The 13,378-nt window shown below is 33.9% G+C and overlaps 1 protein-coding gene across 1 annotated transcript; it reads right to left on the reverse strand.

Moving 5' to 3' along the window:
* Positions 1-879: 879 nt before the first annotated feature.
* On the reverse strand, positions 880-2,752 carry LOC132278724 (uncharacterized protein At4g06744-like). The gene has a single exon (XM_059780591.1). The coding sequence runs from the start codon at positions 2,266-2,268 to the stop codon at positions 991-993; it is 1,278 nt and encodes a 425-aa protein (XP_059636574.1). The 5' UTR covers positions 2,269-2,752; the 3' UTR covers positions 880-990.
* Positions 2,753-13,378: the final 10,626 nt, after the last annotated feature.

Consider the following 13,378-nt stretch of genomic DNA (forward strand, 5'->3'; position numbering starts at 1 on the left):
GCCACGCAAATGGTGAGTCCTGTCCCTATTTAAATTTTAGATGCTTTTTTTGAAATGTGGGTTGATTGTTAATTTAAGAGCAACCTGAATTATTTCTACAGTTTCAGGAATCAAAGAGAGCTATCAGGATCCATAAGTAGAATACATGGAGTGTGCATGCATAAGTGAGGTTGGATCGAAAAAAAAGTTTTAAAATCCGATATTATTTTGCATGAGTGACTATTCTTGTACTTGAATCTGTGTTACTTGTTTTTTTCAACTCAAGCAATGATAACATTTTTACCTTATCATATAGTGAGATTTTGAATGGCCAATATGATTTAAGTACAAATTGGTCATGAAGAATCCAAGTGACCTTAAATTATGAGTTTCCCAAAATTAAATGGATTAAATTAACCCTACTTCATGCAATACGTCTTTGCTCAATGGATACAAAACACCCATGCTTTAGCACCTGGTTCAACAGCTCCTGGTGCAACAGCAAGCACCAGTTTAACTTGGGGGGGTGGTTATTCTCATAATTGGAATCATGAAAATAAAGAAGTCTTCCACTTTGGTATTGCGGCTCACCATTAACATTTTAGAACTTTAAAAATCAAGAACAGTGACCAGTGACAAGGCTGTTTGGTAATATATATATATATATATATATATATATATATATATATATATATATATATAACACTTTGTAAATGATATCTTTAGCTGGACCACATGCTTGCAGTAGGCAATGACAATGTGATCACTTTGGATTGAGGCAAAACCAGGTAGCAGTAAGTGACTTAATAAAAAATAATGATTTTGGTTAAGAAAATCCAAACAGATGCTGAACAAACTCAGATCAATTCTTCATTTCAACATGTTACATACCCAAGTGACTACTAAAAATGCCTGAAATTTCATTGTTATTAATATAAAAACATCTTACAATACAAAGAAAAAAAAATGAACAAAGGACTAATGTTCGAATTAATGCATGATGAGAGAAGATTAAGGGGTAGGAGCCATTTCAGGTACAATAAATGGAGGAGAACTAAAATAGGGTAGCCAACAAGGAATGTAAGTGTATGTATCCATGTAAGGGCAATACCGTGGGCGAGCAAAGAAGGCTACACACTCCTGAACTGGTCTTTGAAATGGAAGATCAGGAATGCAGTTATTTCTAACATCGAGTACTCCTTTCGTGATCAAGCTTCTACAAATTGGTCCAGCAACCGTGAAATAGTTACCGGACAGCGACAAATTCGCCAGATTTTCAAGGGCACACACCACCTCCGGCACCATACCATAGAAAAGGTTATTGGCAAAATTCAGCACCTCCAAATTCTCCAAGCACCCCAACGAAAACGGCAACGGACCTGTCAATCGATTGTTGCCTGCATCGAACACTATAGCCTCTTTGAGTGACCCCATCTCGTATGGAAGACAACCACTTAGAAAGTTGTTCAAGAATAGAACCTCAGTGAGAGAGGACAAGGCTTTTGAAATGCCTCGTGGGATTGGACCGACGAACATGTTGTTGGCTAAGGTGAGGTAAAGAACATGAGAGCTGCCTATGTTGTCAGGCAGGCTTTGCATGAAATTGTTGTTGTTGATGAAGAGTGCCTCTAGGTCTGTTTGTGTGAACAACTGAGGTGGGACTGATCCGGTGAAGAGATTGAAGCGAATGTCCAAGAATGTTAGGCTGCTCATGCCAAGAATAGCATCCGGAAACGACCCTGAAAACTTGTTGTTACTAATGTCCAGCTCGTAGAGGTAAGAGAGCTTAGCAATGTTTGGAGAGATGGTGCCAGCAAAGTTGTTGGAGTTGGCGTGGAAGAGCGCGATATCCGGGAGCTGATCAAGGAAGCCATCTAGAGAAGGGGCGCTTAGCTGGAATCCGTTGAAATCAATGGAAGCCAGAGTCCTGGCAGTAGTGTTGTCTGGAGGATTGCTACAATAGAAGCCTGTGTAGTTGCACACATCTGCGCCTACCCATGATTTAGTGATGCCCAAAGGATCTGAGGTGATGATGGTCTTGAACTTTTGGATGATTGGATACACCACCGCAAGTCTTTGATCCTCGAAAACAAGCTGTTGTAGTCCTAGAGGCAGAGATGGTGTTGGCGCTGTCCGCGCCACTTGAGGGACTAGTGGTGGCATTGTGAGTTTGATGCCACCACCACCACCACGGCCGAGGATGAATTCAGGTGTCGCATTGTTGGTTCCAGTGCCTAGAGTGTTGATGACGAGAGAAGCAAAAATGATATTGAAGATTGAAAGTGCCATTTTGGTAGAGATTTTACTCTTTTTCTTCTGTATTATAGTTCTTATAATCTTTAAGGTAAAATCAAAGCAAGAATTGGCAACCAAGAGCTTAAACAAAGAAGGAAGAAAATCACCAGGTTTGTAGTTCTCAATTTCCAAAAGGCAGTGATGGCTTGCTATGCTACTAAAAGTTGGTACCACCCCAATTAAGTATGACTACCCAAAACAATTATTGTTCATCACAGTTTTAACTATTTAACAACGGTGACCTAAGTCACATAATTCTTCTCTTGTTACTTTTACGTTTTGTACGTGCTCTCGCTTTCACATTTCATGTTTTTATGCTTTGTACGTGCTCTCATTCTCAAGTTTTATGCATTATTTTTTTTATTTTTATTATGTGTAATTTAGATTTTGTTATTTTTGTGATTTCACTTTTGAATTTGCCCTTGTTCCTACTTTGAGCTCTGTGTGACTTAAACTTTGACCAAACTAATTAATCAAGTCCTCGGATAATAAATTTTTTGAAAGAAGCCAAATACAGTACAAGTTAAAAGACCATTATCTGTCGGTGCTGGGTGGGTTGGGGGTGTGTGTTTAATTATTTTAAGGGTTGAAGATGACATGTCTAATACTCTATTAAACCTTTTGCCATCAATTTTGCTGCTGGATTGATTAATTTTCTTATTTCACACTAATGAAATTTGAATATATGATGGGTTGTGATTATTGATTCTTCCATGGAGTCCAGCTTGCATCAGTTTCTTCTACCGTATTTATCATACAAAGATTTCACAGTGGGGTACCTTGAACACCTTTAAGTTTGTGGCCTGCAAAATTGATGACATCATGCTGAATCTTGAATGATGAATTAAAGCATTAATATTAGAGGGGTGTTAATCACAGTCGCCCCCGCAAATGTGGAATTTTAGTCGTTAGTTTAATGATTGACGCATGTATTTTCTTTCACAATAATTAATTACTATTTTTATGCTAACTTCCTTTTGGGTGTCTCATTATATATAATTACTATAATAGTCTCCTAACTGATAAACCAATGAAAAAGTACTATAATCTGGTTCTCTCTCTAAAATTATCTGATTTTTTCATATCCCTATTCTCTGTTTCGAAGTATTTAGTTATTTTTCAAATAAAAAATAAATAAAATCAGATGAAAAAAAAGTATAATCTGAAAAAAATTTATAGTACTTTTTTCTTTTTATTTTTTTAATCTCAAAAATCAGAGCAATACTTCAAATAAAAAGTACTATAATTATGAAAAATCAAAGCAATTTGATTTCTTTGTATTCGAAGTATTGCTCTGGCTTTTCAGATTAAAAAAATAAAAAAAAAAAAAAAAAATTTATCATAAAATAAAAAGAAAAAAGTACTATAATTTTTTTTTTCAGATTATACTTTTTTTTTCATCTGATTTTATTTATTTTTATTTGAAAAACAACCAAATACTTCGAAACAGATAATAGAGATTTGAAAAAATCAGATAATTTTAGAGAGAGAACCAGATTATAATACTTTTTCACTAGTTTCTCAGTTAGGAGGTTAGTATAGTAATTATATATAATGAGAGACGCAAAAGGAAGTTAACATAAAAATAATAATTAATTATTGGAAAAGAAACACACGCGTCAACCACTAAACTAGCACTGAGATTCCATAGTCGCGGGGGCAACTATGATTAGCACCCCTCTTAATCTTATTAGAATAAGGAATCAGGAGCACCTCTTGTATTGCAGTGTTTATGTACCCGTTACAATAGTAATACATAGGTTACGAAACATAATTCATCATTTACGAATTAGTTAGGTAAAGTTGTTTTATAAATAATATAAAGTAATTGTTGCATAAGTTATGATAAAATTATTACGCAAGCGATATAAAATTGTTGCATTGGAACATAATATCTTGTAGCATATAATCTCTTTTCTGTCAAATAGAAAAGTTGATAGTTTAAGTCCCATTACGTGTGGATAATTGGTGTATGTTTGTTTTAGCTTCCAAGAAAAAATATATATATATATATATATATGAGAGAAAAAATATGAAATGGTTAGTATAGTGCATGAGATCTCCCCACTCCAAGGTTAGGAAGGGTTAGATATGCGGGAAAATATTATTATCCAAATTTGATTTTATTAAGTAATTTAAATATAAATTATGGATTATCTGCAAATTAGTGGCACCCAAATTTGATTTTATTTAGTGATTGAAATATAAATTATGGATTATCTGAAAATTAGTGGCAGCCATTCTTGTAGGTTATCAATTGAATAACTAAACAGATGCGGATAGCTCAGGGGGTAATGGTAGGGAGGAGATATTAATGTTGGTAGGGTATTCTAAGATGGAACTTGTTTGGAATGAAGCGGAATGATTGAGGATATTGTTTTTTAGAATATAATCAATACAAAAATCACCATGATACAAGAATAGTACATTTGCATATCATTTGCCAATTTGCTAACTAGGAAAAATATAAAATACAAATGATTGTTTAGGAAGCACAACAGTTGTGAGTTAAGTCACATAAAACGAAAGTGAGAACAGAAGTAAAAGCATGAGAGTGGGAGCGTCATGAGAGCGCCTGTACATTTACTAATATATACTATTCTAATTAATGTATTAAAATTTTTATTCATTAATTATTATTTTTTTTGTTAACTTTTGTAATATAAAGCTATTTAAAATTAATAAGGTATCTATTTATAATTTTGTTCTATTAAGTAAATCTAAGAAGTAGTTATATATTTTAATTGTGTAAAATGAAACACAAACAAAAGGCGCATTTTGGTATACTTTCTTCTTTGGTCTCGACAGGTCCGTTCAATACTGCTAAAAACTTTTTATAAATAATGACAACACAATATCATGCTCACAAGAAGCTTGATTGGTCAAAATCCGGCCCATTTGGCCCAGTCCTGTAATCATTATTGTGCTCACATGAGGCGAATCCAGCCCATCTGACCCAATCCACAGATTACAAACTATAATTCACGAACTTAAATTTCGAGTACGATAAATTTTTGGTGAATCCACTCCAAAAGCGTGGATCCGCGTGCAGAGTTTGGATTCGTGGACCATTTCCACGAATCATGTGGTGAGTAGAGATGGGATTTGGGCGGGCTAAGGGATTTGTCCATGCCAAACCCAAGGTTCTATTACCTTAGCCCGCGCTATATCGCACGGGTTTCATGGATTTTTCAGGTTTCTTTGGTCATCCTAGAGTTTAATAACTTACCAACAAATTAACATGAAAAAATAATAAAATGTTATATTCACCTATCTAAACCATGCAAATGTGTGACAAAAATAAACCAAACTATATGTTATATGATCTTATATCAATAATATGATCTCATATGTAATGATATTATAAATAATTTTATAAACTATTCTTATATTTCGGTTCTTTGGATTTTTCAGGTTCCTTGGGATACTTGAACCTTTGTCCAAATCCCGTGCAAAATAAAATCGGGCTCTAAACTTTAGAACCAATCCCATCCCACAACCTCTAGTACCTTACCCACTTCGATAAAATTTTCAAGCGAAAATCAAGTTGCTCGGGTTTATCCCACCCCTAGTTGTGGAGAGATTATTGAATACCCCAGGGGTATGGTACCCCGGGGTACTGAGGGCTATTGGATTATGGATGTGGTGGTGGGCCCCACCACATCCAAGGGTTGGTATGCCCCGGGGGTATGTACCCCCGGGGTAGTCAATAATTTTCCCTAGTTGTGAGGGAGAGGATTGGATGAGTCGAACCTAAACTCCTATATGACTCGGAGAATTGAGCGAGTCGAAATTAAGCTCACACGACTCAAGAGAGTGCTTCTACCATTGGGCTACCCAATTCAACCCACGCTGATATATAGCTAATGCGGTCTAAAATGAAAGATGGAGACAATTAGCAAAATGAAATAAGACATGGCCCAATAATAATATGCAAGTTCTTTCGGCCCATTTATAACCTTTCTGCATCCTTGGTGATATGCTTGACTTTATGAATTTTATTTCTCGGGCCAGACTGAGATATGCAACCACAAGATAAGGGCCTAAAGTGATTCTGACAACACACAACACAGAGTCTTCTTAAGGCTTGGATCTAAAGAGGGTAGTTTGGGCACATCAAAATCTTGTCCAAAACAAATGATGATAGGACAAGCCCATTCTTAAATTTGAATCCATAGACTTTTATATAATCATGAGAGGTGGGAAATTTCAAGTAGTTGTTTCATGGAGCATCATTTTCAATTACAAAGACATCAAACCTCACAACACCATGTTTTTTTTCTGATGGGTGAGAGAGAAGTAAGATTATATATATATGTTTGATGGAGTAATTACCAAGCTAAAAGGTTGGTCAAGTTTGCACCAACAAATTAACTAAGATGGGCCTTACAACCATATGTAGAGAAAGTCATGCATGGACCAATGTTGCAAATCTGGTGGTGTGGTGCGTGGTTGCTTTCTCCAACCGAGAGAAGAAAAATTTTATTGTGCCTGATGTATCGTATAGTGGGCACATCCAATTATTTATGCATAGCATGTATAATATACATATGAACATATATATATTACGCGAACGATTCGAATGCAATACAACATGCGCAATGAAGTTTTTCTCCAACCAAGACATATAGCACTCTTTTGCCCTCTTTTATTACATTTAAGAATGTCACGATAGCCTGTATTTTTTTTTTTTTTTTCTTTTTTTTTGCAAGTACTTACACGTTTCACAAATTGCCCACCACGAGACTCAAAACAAATTCCTTTGAAAGAAGATAAATTATACCATTAGATTAATGGGCTGGTATAAGATTCGTTTTTTTTTGTAATGGTATGCATTTGTCCAAACACTCTACACAAATGGAAGATTTTTCTTAATTTAAAAATTAAAAAAATTAACATTTACATAAATACAATCACACCCCACTTAAACACACTTTTTTTGCCCACATTTAGACTGGAATCTCTACCTTTCTCTACGAAAATGGTGAAATTAACTTACATGCCATTTGGTACATAAATGAAATTTGCGTCAGGTGATATTGTAATTAACTTATTTTTTAACAAACAACTGTACCTCCATTAATTAACATTTTTTTTTCAATTTTTTAATGCATCAGGTTGTGCACTCAATTTTTAGCCGACATAATTGATTGGATATGGATGCATACAAATCATTCATGGATTGTCTTTGATTTTTTTTATTTTTTATTTTTCAACAAAGCACACAATATGCCTTTGACGTGATATGAATATAAAACACGAGTTTGTGTCGTGTAGGGGCTCATCATCTAGAAGGAAACATGGTGTGTTGAATAATAATAATTAAATAAATAAATTTTCTCACCAATCAACAATTTCTTGGAACAACCTATACCCATTAATCAATCAAGATCGTATAGTTTGAGAATAGAAATTATTTAATTAGTAATTTAATTAATATTCTTCATTTAAAAATATTAGTAGTTTTGTTTTGACTATACTCAACCAAAACTCAATAAAGAGAAGTCAGAACGTTCACTTTTACCTATACTATTATTACTGTAATAAAACAGTAGATGGGAGTTGTAACTGGTAACCGGCATGGTCTGTTACCATCTTTATTTTTGTTTTTAATTACTGGTGGAATTTTTAAAAATTCACAGATACTTTTATTATTTTTTAATTAAGACCAGACGAGGGTCTTTCCTCATGTCCTTTTGAATTTCCCTCGCATGAAAATCCCACAACAAATTAACCCTAAATTTAGTTTGAAGAGTGGCCCTGTACATCGGTTCGGCGTGAGCAGATCACTCACATTAATAAACATATATGTGTAGGTGAATTTTTAATTTGGGTACTCATATAACAATCCTAAAATAAACTAACATTAAGGTGTGTTTGGTACGCGTTTTGTTTTTGAAGTTTTGTTTTGACCGCATCTTGAATAACATGTTTGGTAACGTTCTTTGTTGTAAGATTTTTAGAAGTAAAAATATAAAAACATATTTAGTATAAAGGAGTTGTGAGTTTGAAAAATATAATAGTTAATTTAAAAATGTCATTTAAGGAATTTTTTTTTTACAAAAGAATTTAGTGTTCATCGCTACAGTGCAAAACGTTACCCTGCGGAAACATATAAAATTACCAAATTGTTATTTTTGATTTTTGGCCAGTATTCACGAATCGTTTTGGCACTATGCAAAACAAAACAGTTTTTACCAAACATTTTTTTTCACTGTTCACTTATACAGTATCCGACAAAATCAAAAACAAAACGCATACTAAACATGCCCTAAACTTATTTGCTTGAAAAGTAATACTATATATATATATACGAATTCAGTCTAGAACACCACTCACAAACATGTAAAAGTCATCGTATAGTCGTGAATCATGTTTGTACTAAGTTTTAAATTTTGGTGAAACAGTATTTTGTGATAAAATACAATTAAATTTTATAAATTTTATAATATCTTATTAAATTTTGATGTGTCTAATTTTTTTAATTAGAGAGTTTTGATAGGATTGAATATATTAAAATCAATTTGATTCTCGAATTTTGTTGTATTAGCAAGTATTTGGTTTAAAATACATGTCCATTGACTTTAAATGCAATTCTTAAATAAGCAACCTCAACCTACTTGTAATGCACATGGTCAAACAAAGTAATTAAACAACATTAGTGGTTCCAATTTCTTGTAGGTGGTTGACCTCATCGTTTTATTATTATGTGGGTAGGTTCACCTTTTATTCCACCCCACATTTATCGGCGCAATGTATTAAATAAATAAAAAAATTTAAAATTTAAAAAGAAGAAGAAGAAGAAGAACACCACTATGTGAAATTACATCGCAAAAGGCAATACTAAAGCCCTTGAATCGATTAACAAATCACAGAATCAAATGTGGAAGAGAAAAGAGTTCGGCCAATATTACACGAATTATGTGATAATATATTACGACTATTATAATAATCGTTACATAATTAATTGTATCAACTTTATTTAATTTTTTAATTGTGTAACATGTTATTATTACATATTAATGTACATCTAGAATCATGCTTACCTGATTTTTTTGAGTTTGTGAGATATAGTAACATAACAGTGCAGTGTTTGGTTTTGGAATGATAAGAATAGTAGAAGTCGTTGACTTCTAAATGTGTTTTTATTTCTTAAATAAGCACAACACTAACCTTGTGTAGGGTCGTGGAGAATAATCAAAACATAAGTGGTTCAATTTTTATGTAGGTTTGACTTTTGTGTGTGATTTAATTAGTAAGTGGGTGGGTTCAGATTTTAATCTACACCAAACTTACCTACTCAATGTATTAAAAACAAATAATACCTCCACATTAAATTGCATCACAAACGGCCGTATACAAAGTGCCATTTCCAACATAATATGATCCGGGAAATGGATGGAAAAGATAAATGTATTAAAAACAAATAATACCTCCACATTAAATTGCATCACAAACGGCCGTATACAAAGTGCCATTTCCAACATAATATGATCCGGGACATGGATGGAAAAGATAAATATGTTAGATCAAGAGGAAGAGGAGGGTGAATTGGTCTAAATGAATTTCAACTCACTTTGCTTGATTCTCCTCCTCAATTCAAAGTACACTTAAAAGAGCATAAGAGAAGTCAAACACAAATACATAAGGTTTACAAGTAAAACTCTCTCAATAGGAAAAAAATCTTAGTTTTTGACCTCAACCAATATAATTTTCACTAGTTGTAAGTAAGTAGTTACACATTCAGCTGTCTCACACTCTGCACACACACCCATGCACAAGTTGAAATCCTAATTTTCATAACCTCTACACACACACTAACTCAGCACAGTGCTCACAAGCACTCCCCTTATCATAAGCACCCTTACTTGGACTCAATGAACTCTCACAGCTCTCTCAACATAAAAATAAAGGTGTCAACACTCCAAGTACATCTTACTTAAGATGTTACACAAGATAAGAATAAATATACAGCTTTAAGTACACATAACTAAAAACCCTAGTTTACATAACTCTGCAATCAATGGGATATTACTGTCAAATTTCAATGTAGCTTCAATGGTAGCTCAAACTAGGTTTCCACAGCCTTATCTTAGCCAAATACAATTCCTTGAATGAAGTACACAATTAGATAAGTAAGGTAACACAGCATTAGTACTCAACAGGCTTAAACCCCAAAACTGAGGGTAGAATAGTCACTTCACAATGCAGTTTCAATTCAGACCTGCAATTGACTTTCACAGCCTTGTATCACCAAAGTACACTTGCTCAATTGATGAGGACAGTTCAAATAGCAAGGTAACACAATATAGACACCCAAAAGGCTTAACTTCAACAAACCTTAGATTTCAAGGGTCAAGGTGTCATTCTGCAATGCAGCTTCAACAAGAACCCAAACTTCACTTCCACGACCTTCAATAGCCAAAACCCTATCTTCAGGCTCTAAAGGGTAAAACTGGAATTTTACCTAAAATTGAAGTTCAACTTGGTTCCCACAGTCTTGATATAGCTAGACAATCTTGCTCAATAGATGATAAACATAAGTATAGTAAGATATAAACATTTTATGTGCAAATCATCAATTTAAAGGCTAAACCCTAACTTTTCAAGGTATAACAAACACAACCTTACAATACTTCAAATTCTCCTCAATCAATGACTCCCACAGCTTCAAATCAATGATTAACACTTGCTCAGATGAATAGTCAAGATACACAAGCAAGGATGAAACAATGTAGCTCAAAACAGTAACCAATAGCACACAACAGGTTCTGTTTTGCTGCAATTGATATATCACTGGTCTTAAGGTATAAATGGAATTCTGCAATGTCTTAGGCCTGAACAATGCTCTCACAATCTTGAATCATCATTATATAAATACTCAAATGTCAAGCACAATGATGTAAATATGATATATTAGGTTCAGTTCACAAATCACAGAAATTAGGCTCAAAACCCTAATTACTGAGGTTCACCACACCAGAAACTGAAATGGTCACTTTCTTGGTCAAGTCTCAACTTGATTAACTTCAAATCATTGAATCAAACATGCTCAGATGATGGATAGTCAATGTATAGCATGATTTTAACATGGTAAGCTCAGATTCAAAGTCATAAACCAGAAAATCAAGTTTTAAAAAGGTTTAAGACATGAAAACTTACTGCAGCTCACTTGTGAACATTAAAGTACCTTCTACAGTTCTGAAATGGACAAATACACTTGCTCAAACCTTGCTCCAACTCCATAAATGACCACAACAACTTTGGACCTCCTCAACCCCACATTTGCACTAGAAAAACTGTCTCAACTTAGCCTTCTTTGAACAACTGTGGGATACACTTTCATTACTGAATTCAAAGATGAATCTCTACTTAAATCATCATTCAAAACCTCAAAGAACCTCTCTCATTCTTGCCCCTCGAATAGCTTCAAGCACAGCAACTCACATGTAGCTCAAAAGGCTTAATATTTGCGCACACTTTTTGCAACTGCTATTACAGTATATTTATACTGTCATCTTGCTGCCCTAGAATGGATAAATCATCATCAACCAATCATTTGATACGAAAATACTCAGATATTTACAGTGATGAAAGGACCACAATACCCTTTGAATCAGCACACAAATTGTCTTCAAGTGCACTCTCATTTCACATTTACCTCACATATACACACATCAGAAAATATTTCTGTAAACTTAAGCTTAGGGATGAAGCAAGGTTGTTACCATACTATCTCACAAGGACCACTATGCACGTGTCAGTGGTACATGAATTGTACATTCTCATGAACATAATTGTACATGAACTTTCAGAAATGTCTTACAATGCACCTTCATACAGGGGATTTAGATTATCTCTGCCAACTGAATTGACTGAGATACCCTTGAGGATGTAGGTAAGATTACTGAAGTACCCTTTATGAGACCACATGTCACTTAGACCAAAAATATGTTTGCAGCAGCATGTATATATGCAATTTGATCCTGAAATTGACTTATGTAGAACAATGCAGTATCTCAAGCATATACAATAAGTTCACACTTATATATATATAAACAAAACTACCCCTGAGAGTGAATAGAATTAGGCTATTAGAGGTGAACCAGCAAACTAAGCTTTTTTAGCATGTGACAGACCTTGACAGCATAATGAACCTTCTTTATTGAGACTGTAATGAATGTAGTACTCTTGTAAAAAGCCTACCATAATGAGAAAATGACTGTAATGCCCCTTGATCATACCAGAAGACTTAATCATACAAGGACAAGCTTGACAAGCTTTTGACATTAAAAGAGCAAACCTCAAAATGACACCCAGGATCAACAAAATATGATCCGCGACTATCAATGACGGACCCAAAAATTTTGTGAGGGGGCAACCTTTTAATTTGTTGGGGCAAACTTATATAGTGGGTTTATTTTTGTGATTTCGGTAGGGTTATTTCATAAATTATCAAAATTTTGAAATATAAAATGTAATAAAAAATAAAAAAATTCTGGTGGGGGCGAATTGTAATTTTAGTGGGGGCATCTTCATAAATTCTCAAATTTTGATGTGTAAAATGAAAAAAATCCAGTGGGGACATCTTCACAAACTTTCAAAATTTTTAAGTATAAAATGTAAAAATAAAAAATCATCCACCCCAATGGTCCTATTGTGAGTCTGTGCCTAAAGACTGTGTTCTCAGTCAATCACAATATGACACACAAAAAATATTTTAATGCATAACTCACAAAAGCGAGTAAGAATTCAACGTATTTCTTCATTTTCTTCCTTTTAAATTACAAAGAAATGAGAATTGAACACGGCTCTCCTTCGAATGAGTTTAAAGAGTCCAACACAATGACATCCAAATACTCTCATCTTCCTCGTCTAAATAACATGAAGGAAAATCTATGTTCTTCTAGATAATGTATGACCTGTTTTTTTCTTCCACACCTTATGTCTCGTTTTTATCATTTGCACAATAGAAAAAGAGAATTACTACAAGTTTATTTTGACTAGAAAAAGGAAAGTAAACACAAGAAATATATGTAGGTTTTTAAAGGAACGACATGTGCAATCCTCTAGATTTCCTCCGGCTAATAAATCACGTTGAAAA

The sequence above is a fragment of the Cornus florida genome, unplaced genomic scaffold (assembly GCF_030987335.1).
Source record: "Cornus florida cultivar Cherokee Brave unplaced genomic scaffold, ASM3098733v1 CherokeeBrave_3.0.0_Hap2_Chr10, whole genome shotgun sequence".
In the NCBI taxonomy this organism is placed as follows: domain Eukaryota; kingdom Viridiplantae; phylum Streptophyta; class Magnoliopsida; order Cornales; family Cornaceae; genus Cornus; species Cornus florida.

Excerpts from the sequence above, each read along its gene's own strand:
- LOC132278724 (XM_059780591.1), bottom strand. The coding sequence starts at position 2,268 with ATGGCACTTTCAATCTTCAATATCATTTTTGCTTCTCTCGTCATCAAC.